This window comes from Ranitomeya variabilis, chromosome 3, assembly GCF_051348905.1.
Source record: "Ranitomeya variabilis isolate aRanVar5 chromosome 3, aRanVar5.hap1, whole genome shotgun sequence".
Classification (NCBI taxonomy): domain Eukaryota; kingdom Metazoa; phylum Chordata; class Amphibia; order Anura; family Dendrobatidae; genus Ranitomeya; species Ranitomeya variabilis.
The window spans coordinates 659083435-659094020 of NC_135234.1; the positions used below are offsets into that span (position 1 = coordinate 659083435).

Genomic DNA, 10586 nt, shown 5'->3' on the forward strand with positions numbered 1-10586 from the left:
AATATGATCCTGCTATACTTGGACAAATGATTAATTAACTCATCCTGATGTGATGGCTGGAGATGCTTCTTTTTGGTGTGGCTGTGATTTTAGGTGATAGTGAAGATGTTCCTACTTGCAACTGCTTTTCCAGATTAAAGTCGATCTGAAGCACAGTCAACTCCTTGCGAAAAGTTTTGTAATGAACTTCCAGCAGTAAGTTTTTCTGAACACAGATGTAGATTACACTGCAGGTCTCTTTAATACATTGGCCGCTGCCCACTTATATATCAGTAGCTCAGTTTATTCTTTCAGCGCTGCCCACTGATATATACTCCAATGAATCAAAAGTATACAGTATTATATGAACAATATTAGCACCCTAGGGACTTTCCCTTAGCGTCTCAGTAATGTCTTCAGCAGATAGTTGCTGACTGGGGGGCAATGATGATGTCAGTGGTCAATGTCTTAATGTGGGCAATTCATCACTCTTTACAGGGGATTGATGCATACACATCACATAGGATACAACCGGGCTGCAATATATATATCACAGGAGACAGGACTGTGACTGGAGTATATAGAATAGGAGACATTGGGGCTGGTGCATATACATCACAAGAGACATTTCAGACTGATGCATACATCACAGGTGGCATTGGGGCTGAAGCGGACATCACAGGAGAAGTTAGGACTGGAGCATATATGCATCAAGGAGACATTGGGGCTGAAGAGTATACATCACAGGAGGCCTTGGGGCTGGAGCATACATCACAGGCAAGAGACATTTTGGGTTGGTGTGGACATCACAGGAGACATTGGTGTTGGAGCATATACACATCACACAAAACATTCCGACTAAATAAGGTTAGACAAAAAAAAGGTTTCAGAGGTTGCTAGTCCTTTATTTTATCTGCAATATATGATATACAATTATACATTCATGAACTCCTATAATATTGTTGCCTTTGATATGTTTCTTCAAATTTTACACGTTCTGAAAAAATAAAAATATATGCATTAAGTAACCTTGTCCTGTAGGATATTGAAGGTAAGTAACATTGATTTTAATTCTACATGTCTATCAATTTATTGTAATAATCTAATTGCTTTATTAATATGCCTTAATTAAAAAGTCCCTACTTGTGCTCAGTTTGAATACCCTTTTCACTGAGCAATATTTTTTTCAATGCACAATGACAGTGCGCTCCCATGCCAGCTCTAATGAGAAGTGAAGAGCAGGTAAGAGAGCGAACTGTCAATAACATTTTTTTATTTTGCACAAAATTCTTTAACTATGTGCGCCATTTTGAAGAATTTTGTGCAAAAAACTTTCAATGAATAGCACATGACAAAGAAAAAAGAAAAGTGACGTTAAAAAAAACATACAAATGATGAACTGAGCCCTAAGAAAGAAGGAGGTATCTATTATCCACTAGCATGTAACTATTAATTGATTATAACCATGAGATGGAACTTACGCTGTTGATCCAGGAGATGTATGCAGACACTCTGGTGAACACTGTGGGCTTCAGGTAAGCATTGCATCCCGCGGAAGACACAAAGCTGGTCACACCATGGACTTGGTAGGCACCACTGACGTAGCAGTTCAGAGGTCCACCAGAATCGCCCTAAAAGACACATGGTGAGTACTGGCAGCATTTGTGCTGCATTTCAGATTCTAGTAAATTGTATAATAAATTATAATAGTATTATCCTGGAATATTAATATTAAAACAAAAATAGTGGCACTTATTTATTTCACATGTCTATGTATGTGAATAAAAAATTCAGTAAATATTACCTAATATCTGTTTTTTTCTTTTTAATTCTATTTCCTCTCTACATTATTCCAAGAAAACACTTTTTTTTAAATTCTCTACAATCCCTTATTTAAACATTGAGAGGATAAGATAAATAGCTACAAAGCAACAGCCAGACTTACATTGCATCCGGCTTGGACTCCATTACCACCGGCACAAACCATGGTATCCTTGACAGTGCTGCCCCAGTAGGAGCTGGTCGAGCAGGTGGAGTGGGCTACGACGGGCAGAGGGGCCTGCTGGAGGATGGATGGCAGAGAGCCGCCAGCTGCAATAAAAGAGGCATCATTCTTAGGACTGTTTAGCTGACACACCAGGCTGTTTTCCGTGAGCACTTTCAGCATATTTTTTATTGGAATTCATATTCAGTTTAATATCTGTCTTTATAATGCATATCCATTGGTTAGTATTGTTGCATTGCAGCCCTGGATTTCCGGGTTCAAATCCTACCAGAACAACATCTTTCAAAGAATTTGTATGTTTTCCCTGTGTTTGTGTGGGTTGCCTCCAGGTTCTCCAGTTTCCTCCGACATTTCAAAGACATACTGATGGGGAATCTACATTGTGAGCCCCAATGGGGACAGTGATGGCAATATCTGTAATATGCTGCAAAATGTGATGGCGCTATATATAAGTAAGCATAATATATTAGTAAACGCATATGACTTTTTTTGGTGCAGATTTTGTATTTCCAGACATACTGGTTTCATAAGTAAAAGCCTTTTCAAAAACATCCGAAATTACAACTTACTGCTGGTTCTTCCCCAACCAGAAATGATGCAGTCATGATTGTGGGCAAGGACGGTTCCACTTGCTGGCAGTGTGGCCAGTTTTACATAGCTGTTTATAGTAGCACTGGCTGCCAAGTGGAGGACAGCAATATCGTAACTGGAAAAGGAACAAGGGATGAATAAGAGTCTTCCATAGTGGCCATAAATCAAACACAATAATAAATTACCATACGTTGTTTTGTTTTTTTCCTTTTAGGGGTCATGCTATCCTCAGGACCAATCAGGCTAAACTTCTACCCCCAACTATTAAGACCTTTAAAAGATAAGTAATTTGATCCCTCTATGACTCCAAAGTGCAGCTGGAGAAAGAAATTGTGTTTTAAAGTTCAGTATCCATCAGCCTGGTCTAGCATTGGGGCGTTACGATGCACTTCCAGCTCCTCAGCTCAGCCTATATTCCATACCTAGCACCATCCTCCTTTGGTTGATTGACAGGTCATTGTCATTGGTCATGTTGTATCTAAGCAAACATCCTGTAAATTAACCGTAGGAGGGTGGTGGTAGGCAGGGAATACAGCGTGAGGTTAAAGAGCTGGAAGTGCATCGTCACACCCCAACGCACTTCCAGAATGATGTATACAGAACTACGGAATGCGATCTCTCTCTGCTGCAGCAGCTCTTTGGGGGGTCATTACTTTACTGGATCAGCTGACTTATTTTTAAAGGCATACATCATTATATGAATATAACAAGCTACAATATGTCTGTACCAGTGAATTAATCGGTGAAGTCCATCAAAACACAATATAGAGGACTGAAAAGATTTTCCAGTGGACATAGTCACAGATATATTAATAGCATATCCGATAAAGGAAAAAGACTTAGGGGTAATCAGTAATAACAGTGCAATATAGTCCTCTATATTTTTATGAACGGTTTGTGGGAGTAGACGTTTCTGATTTAACTCCACTTTGCTTCCATACTTCCTTCCTTTCCAATGGCTGAACTTGTTGGATAAGTGTCTTTGTTCAACCATGAACATAAACAATGTAATAATCGTAATAAATATACAGTACATTGTAGCATTTTATATGAATAAAGTGAAGATTTTGTCAGATCTGATTCTTCCCTCATGTTGCCTGATGTGTATTCTCTTCTAGTTTCCATCAGATACATACCCAGCAGCTACATTGTTGGTGTTCCAGCTTGCGTGGATACGAATTCCTGACACTGAGATTGTCTGTTCGGTGCCATCATTAGAGCTCAGGTTGTGGTCTCCCAACACCACGCGGAATGTGTAGCTTCTAATCAACAGAAATGAATAGGCAGAGACAGGTGTAAGGAGGCATGCTATATGTATACTGAAAATACCAGTGAGAGACTAAAACAGTGACGTATCAACAATTGAAATCAGCGATAAATGCATATTTAGGAAGCAGATCCTGGCTTATAGAGTTATGCTTAGTAGTTATATTTGAAGTCGCCAGTATTGATAGTTTTTGCTAAATATAACATTCAGATAGAGCTTAACTGGGTTGTCTCATGGTAGACATCTCTGGAGCATCCACATAATATGCCAAAAATGTCTAATAGATGATGGTCCAATGGCTCCACATCTGGACTATGCACCTATCCTCCAGAAAGGGGTTCCCAGATGTCCTCTTCCGGCAGGACGCACGCATGTCTCTCTTCATTTACTGCTTTGAGAGTTCCAAATACGGATGAATAAGTGGACTCGGCTCTCATATCAGTGAACGGAGAGAGACACAAATGCTCGGCCACTTCTCCTATCACTGCAGTTGGGTACTAGTCAGAATAACGGTTCTCGCAATCCCTTTGTGAATATAGGTGCAAGTCTCAGAGGTAGGACCACCATCCATTAGACATTTATGTGTCTTCTGAAACAACCTCTGTAAATGTGACATTTAATAATTCCTAATCCATTGAAAATGTCAGGTTAAGGCTTCCTAAATTATGATATGTAATACAGTTTATGTCAGGCTCTTTTCACATATCATCCATTTGGAATAGATGCAGTATTTAAGAAAAAGAGCAGAAACAGACACAAATTAGAAACCAAAGTGTCCATTTTTGAACGGGTCCACTTTTTTTTTAGAAAAAAATAAAAAAACAGTGTTGTTTAAATGAGACAGTTTGGTTTACGTTTTGCATCAGTTTTTGCTCATTTTGTACCTGATCCGTTATTCGTAGCGGTCTCTCTGAACTCCTCTAATGTTCAGCACCTCTAATCCATTAACTGCTGATATAACTGGTGACCATCTGCTATTATTTACCATAGACTTTTATGTTAAAAAAAAAAAAGAATCCATTTACTATCATTTTTTTTCTCCAGAAATAAATAGCAACTGAAAGTGTGGGAAATGAAACAGATTTTATGACTGTTCCTCTCCTGTTCAAATGAATGGGTCCCGTGCTGGATCACTTTATTTACGTTTTTATGATCCCAATATAGAAATAATAACTGGAGGTGTGAACATTACAGATGTAGTTCCTGAGAGTGGATATTACCTGTCTACGCAGTGAGCAGCGGTCAGCACACGGTTGGCAAGGATCAGGGAGCCTCCGCAGGTGTGGTACCAGCTGCTGCCAGACAGATACTGGAGAGTTACCTGTACGATGATACACATAATATGTTGTATCATTAAGATTTAGAAGCCCTCCTGCCATACAACACTAGAAATACTGTATATGCCCCATAAGTAGAGGGTTCAATAGAAGAAAGTAGCCTATGACTTCAGAACCAGACTAATCATGGATCCTTATACACATATGGTCAAAATTGTTGGTACCCCTCGCTTAATGACAGAAGAACCCCACAATGGTCACAGAAATAACTTGAATCTGATAAAAGTAATCATAAATAAAAGATCTATGAAAATTAACAATGAAACAGGGGTAGACACCTGTGATGCTAGATAGTGGACACACACACATGTCCCTTTTGTCACATTATTTTCAGGGGTACCATCAGTTCTGTCCAGGCCTATTTCATGAGTTTTACTTTTTTTTTAAATTCTGTGGAAGCATTGTTGAAAAGCAATGTCTGACTTTCATTTGTTCATTTTCATAGATCTTTTATCTATTATTACTTTTGTCAGATTCAAGTTATTTCTGTGACCATTGTGGGTTTTTCTGTCATTAAATGAGGGGTACCAACAATTTTGACCACGTGTGTACATTTTATGTATAAAATGGTTAGTTTTAAGCATTGAGAGTTTGCACCCCAGCATTCCCCATAGCATCTTACTGTATTGATGAAGGGGCATACACTCTGCAATCTTAGCTGAGGGATGCAGGTAATGTTGCCCTCTATAATGGCTCTGTGTATGTGTAAATAGCCCCATACTACCCTCTGCAGGCATCTGTTGTGTACTCTCCAACTTTTATATAATATATATATAATTGTCTAAGGGGTACTTCGGTCTGTCTGTCCCGGATATTCATTGGTCGCGGCCTCTGTCTGTCATGGAATCCAAGTCGCTGATTGGTCGCCGCAAAACAGCCACGACCAATCAGCAACGGCCCAGTCCTTTGATCCATCACGTAGCCGTCGTAGCTACGCCATTTGCGCTGATCGTCGTCGTGAATAGAGCACTTACGTTTGCAGCTATGTATCCGGCCAGCGCCGCTGCGCAACTTTCGTGACGCCGGTTCTCCTTGACGGGCCCAGTGTCAGACGGGTTGGTAAGTGGCCACCGGTGGAGCACCCTCGGCGTGAGGATGATGGCTTCTCCTCACCGAGGAGCTCCCCTGCTGCTTACATGTGCGCCGGACACTTAATAGGTACCGAGCATGGAGAGAAATACTGGGGGCCTGGAGAGCAGCCCCGAACCGGCGCCATTTTCTAGCAGAGGAGGCCTGGGGGGTGGGCCTATGTGTGGGTGAGATTACATGGAGAGATGGCGCAGCGTGTACACGGCGGTGTAGATAATGTGCAGACACTGCAGGGAGGAGGCGGTGTATGCCGGCCATTATCTGTACTGTATAGGGGGAGGGGTGTATATATATATATATATACATAGTGTGTGTATATAATATATACCCGGTGTAATGTGCGGACACTGCAGGGAGGAGGCGGTGTATACCGGCCATTATCTGTACTGTATAGGGGAGGGGTGTATATATGTATACATAGTGTGTGTATATAATATATACCTGGTGTAATGTGCGGACACTGCAGGGAGGAGGCGGTGTATACCGGCCATTATCTGTACTGTATAGGGGAGGGGTGTATATATGTATACATAGTGTGTGTATATAATATATACCCGGTGTAATGTATAGCAGCCACATGGTATATACCACAGGCCACATAGTACTCTTATATACTACGTGGCCTGTGGTATATACTATGTGGCTGCTATATACATACATATATATGTATTGTATTGTATGGCATCTGTTGTGTACTCTCCAACTTTTATATAATCTACTATATAATTGTCTAAGGGTCACTTCCATCTGTCTGTCTGTCCCGGAAATCCTGCGTCGCTGATTGGTCGCGCCAGCTGGCTGTCATGGCTGCCGCGACCAATCAGCGACGGCCACAGTCCGATTACAGTAGTCCCTCCCTACTGCCCTGCAGTCAGTGCCCGGCGCCCGCTCCATACTCCCCGCAGTCACCGCTCACACAGGGTTAATGCCAGCGGTAACGGACCGCGTTATGCCACGGGTAACTCACTCCGTTACCGCCGCTATTAACCCTGTGTGACCAAGTTTTTACTATTGATGCTGCCTATGCAGCCTCAATAGTAAAAACATTAATGTTAAAAATAATAAAAAAAATAAAAAATCATTATATACTCACCTTCCGCCGCCTTTCCCGCTCCTCGCGACGCTCCGGTGACCGGTCCATGCAAGCGGCAGGTTCCATTGGCAAGGATGGTCTGCGAGAAGGACCTGCCATGACGTCACGGTCATGTGACCGCGACGTCATCACAAGGCCTGCGCGAGAAGGACCTGCCATGATGTCACGGTCATGTTACCGCGACGTCATCACACCCTGGGACCGGAAGCTGCCGCCTGCACCGAACACAGGCGACAGAACTACAAGGGGCCCCTTGGAAGGTGAGTATATGTTTATTTTTTATTTTTTAACCTGTGACATATGTGGCTGGGCAATATACTACGTAGCTGGGCAGTATACTACGTGGCTGGGCAATATACTACGTGGGCTGTTCTGTATACTACGTGGCTGTGCAATATACTACGTGGCTCTGTGCTGTATACTACGTCACTGTGCAATATACTACGTGGCTGGGCAATATACTACGTAACTGGGCAATATACTATGTCACTGGGCAATATACTACGTAACTGTGCAATATACTACGTGGCTGGGCAATATATTACGTAACTGGGCAATATACTACGTAACTGGGCAATATACTACGTAACTGGGCAATATACTACGTGGGCTGTGCAATATACTATGTGGCTGGGCAATATACTACGTGGCTGGGCAATATACTACGTGGCTGGGCAATATACTACGTAACTGGGCAATATACTACGTGGCTGGGTAATATACTACGTGGGCTGTGCAATATACTACGTGGACATGCATATTCTAGAATACCCGATGCGTTAGAATCGGGCCACCATCTAGTGTTTTATATGACCTGATTGTTGATAAAGAAAAGATTAATTTGCATTTACTCCAGTTGTCCGATTTGCTACCTTTCCCATAGGTGCTGGGTATTTATAGGTGTTTTATATTTTTCTTCATGATAAAATCCTGTCTGACTGCAGCAGTAGCTGGAATGATTGCACTTTATAGGGACTTTTACCACACTCATCAAACTCAATAATATATGCACTGTAAGCTGTAAGCTCCTCTGGTGGTAAGCTAAAGAGTGTTGCTATTTAAATGGTTATTTAACAGAGCAGAGATGCAGACTGTAATTTAAAAGACAACTTGTCAATTCCATTTACCTGCAAATATAGTGGTAATATGCAAGTAAATAACAAGTAAAAACTCCTATGTAGATGGCTTACTGGAGCAGCAGCTACAGGGAGAAGTGACATTTTATTCTACCTGCAGCCACTCTCTTCTAGTAATCAGGGTAGTGCAGGAGCTGGAAAGGCGTCGATCAGTACATAGTGACTTAAGCTGTAATCACTCCCCATCCACATTGATTGACAGTCTATTTCGCACATATAGACTTTGCACACATACACTGCTGAGCTGCCTGTCAATCAATGTGCCAGAGAGTGCTTACAGGCGACCTCACTGTGTAGTGAGCTGTGACTGTATAGCTCCGTACACCGCTGCAGTGACTGAATGTGAGCGCCTGCAGGGAGCGGCGCCATCAAGCCAGCTAGACAGTATTTAGACGTGATTTACCTGCAGATTACCACTATATGTGATGGCAAATATCCTTTCTGTAGGCAACAGGTTCTTTTTAAAGGTAGTCAGCACAGAATTACTGTTCAAACCAAGTTTCAGCACTCAGTTCACCCATAGCTAACAAGTTCAATGCACCTTCCCACCTGCTTGTTTTTCCTCTATCTCCAGCGCCCTCTTCTTTGATTGACAGCTCTGGCTTTATAGAGCCAGAGAAGGGCAGAGATAGATGGAAAACAAGCAGGTGGGAAGGCGCACTTAAACGTTTGGTCATACCAAGGGTGAATAGTCACTTTGTGCTGACAGAATCACTTTATCAATATTCTTTTCTTTTGTAAACTGCCAGGGATGGATGGAGAGATTCTGGGCTATAGGAAACTGCTGTTAACACCCCCCCCCCCCTCACTTATCTCCTTTCATATCTTACATCTGATAATCATGAAAATCACTGTTGGGCTGATTATCTTCCATTTACTTTCCTAACGCTTACAGTAATTTTAGCATCACTTACCTGCCATGGCCAGGCATTTTTCGCTGCATTTGATCCTCCTACTACACGTGCATTGTCTTCAATGTCTTCAAGGTAGCTTGGGTTATCAATGCAGTGTCCTTAGGTAAAGTAGAATTTAAAAACCCAAATTAATGTTGTAATTGTTAAGATTTTTATCACTTACCATATACATTAGTGAACAGGACCGTGCTGTTTTATTCCAGGGAAATTCACATTTTTCTTAATATGCAAGTGAGCGGTAACGGTGTATGGGCAGGACACTGATCTCCCCAAGAGTCTGCCTCCAGACTTTATTTTAACCGAAAGGGAGCACTACCAGTGTGAGACATGTAATCACCGATAGGCTGCTCTTCATGTCTCACACTGGTAACTCGCCCTGTCATTTATAATAAGCTCTGGAGGCAGATTCTAAGGGAGATCGGTGTCCGACCCATAGATCTTAACAGCTCATTTACATATTAAGAAAAATGTGGATTTTCTGGAACAAGACAGCAAATTGCAGATATAAAGGCATCATTTTATGCAGCTTCCTATGACCTGAATGCCTAGACAGACAGATTAGGAGGGATGAGCCTACTGACAGATTCTCTTCTTATTTATGGGATTACAGGCTCAGTGATAGACAGATGATGGCATAGCTAAGATATTTTTGATTGATCTTACGAAAACATTAAGGCTCCTGAGAACAGCAGGCAGTTTGGATGGTGAATAGCATAGTCATAGATACATGGCAGTAAATTTGAAGAATATGTCTTACCACCAAGGACAAATGCAGCAAGTAGAAGGAATGTTAACATCTTGGGTCCTTTGAAGCTTGATGTACAGGGCAGAAGTAAGTCCGTACTCCCATTTATATTGCTTGCTGCCCTAAGTTTCGTGTGGTGGGAAGATTGTCAGATGTTATTATAATAACTATATTTGCCATATCTTTATCTGCTATTTAATTTTTTGTCAAGGACACTTGGACTAATTGAGTCAGCAGTAGTTATGAAAAACAAGTAAATATAGATTATATTCAAATTATTTCTGGGAATCTATTGCTCTATACATTTCTGGTTGTAGGGGTGTAACTATAGGAGTAGGTCTGCGGTTACAGTTGGTGACATGGCCAATTTTTCCAATTCTATTTTCTTCTTTTCCAAGAGTCATATCTTATTTTTCCATTGACATAACTA

General features: G+C 41.5%; 1 protein-coding gene across 1 annotated transcript; it reads right to left on the minus strand.

Moving 5' to 3' along the window:
* Positions 1 to 863: 863 nt before the first annotated feature.
* Positions 864 to 10266, minus strand: LOC143818470 (chymotrypsin-like elastase family member 1). Its single transcript, XM_077299765.1, has 8 exons — positions 10169 to 10266; positions 9412 to 9509; positions 5063 to 5163; positions 3712 to 3837; positions 2554 to 2690; positions 1925 to 2070; positions 1461 to 1610; positions 864 to 976 (listed from the first exon to the last, which is right to left on the minus strand). Exons 1-8 carry the CDS (start codon positions 10206 to 10208, stop codon positions 968 to 970), a joined length of 807 nt encoding a protein of 268 aa, XP_077155880.1. The 5' UTR covers positions 10209 to 10266; the 3' UTR covers positions 864 to 967.
* Between the last annotated feature and the right edge of the window lie 320 nt (positions 10267 to 10586).

Coding starts and splice junctions, on each gene's coding strand:
- LOC143818470 (XM_077299765.1), bottom strand. CDS start 10,208: ATGTTAACATTCCTTCTACTTGCTGCATTTGTCCTTGGTG. Junction 9,510..10,168: donor TGCTGCATTTGTCCTTGGTG/GTAAGACATATT, acceptor ACTTTACCTAAG/GACACTGCATTGATAACCCA. Junction 2,071..2,553: donor TGGTTGGGGAAGAACCAGCA/GTAAGTTGTAAT, acceptor CTTTTATTGCAG/CTGGCGGCTCTCTGCCATCC.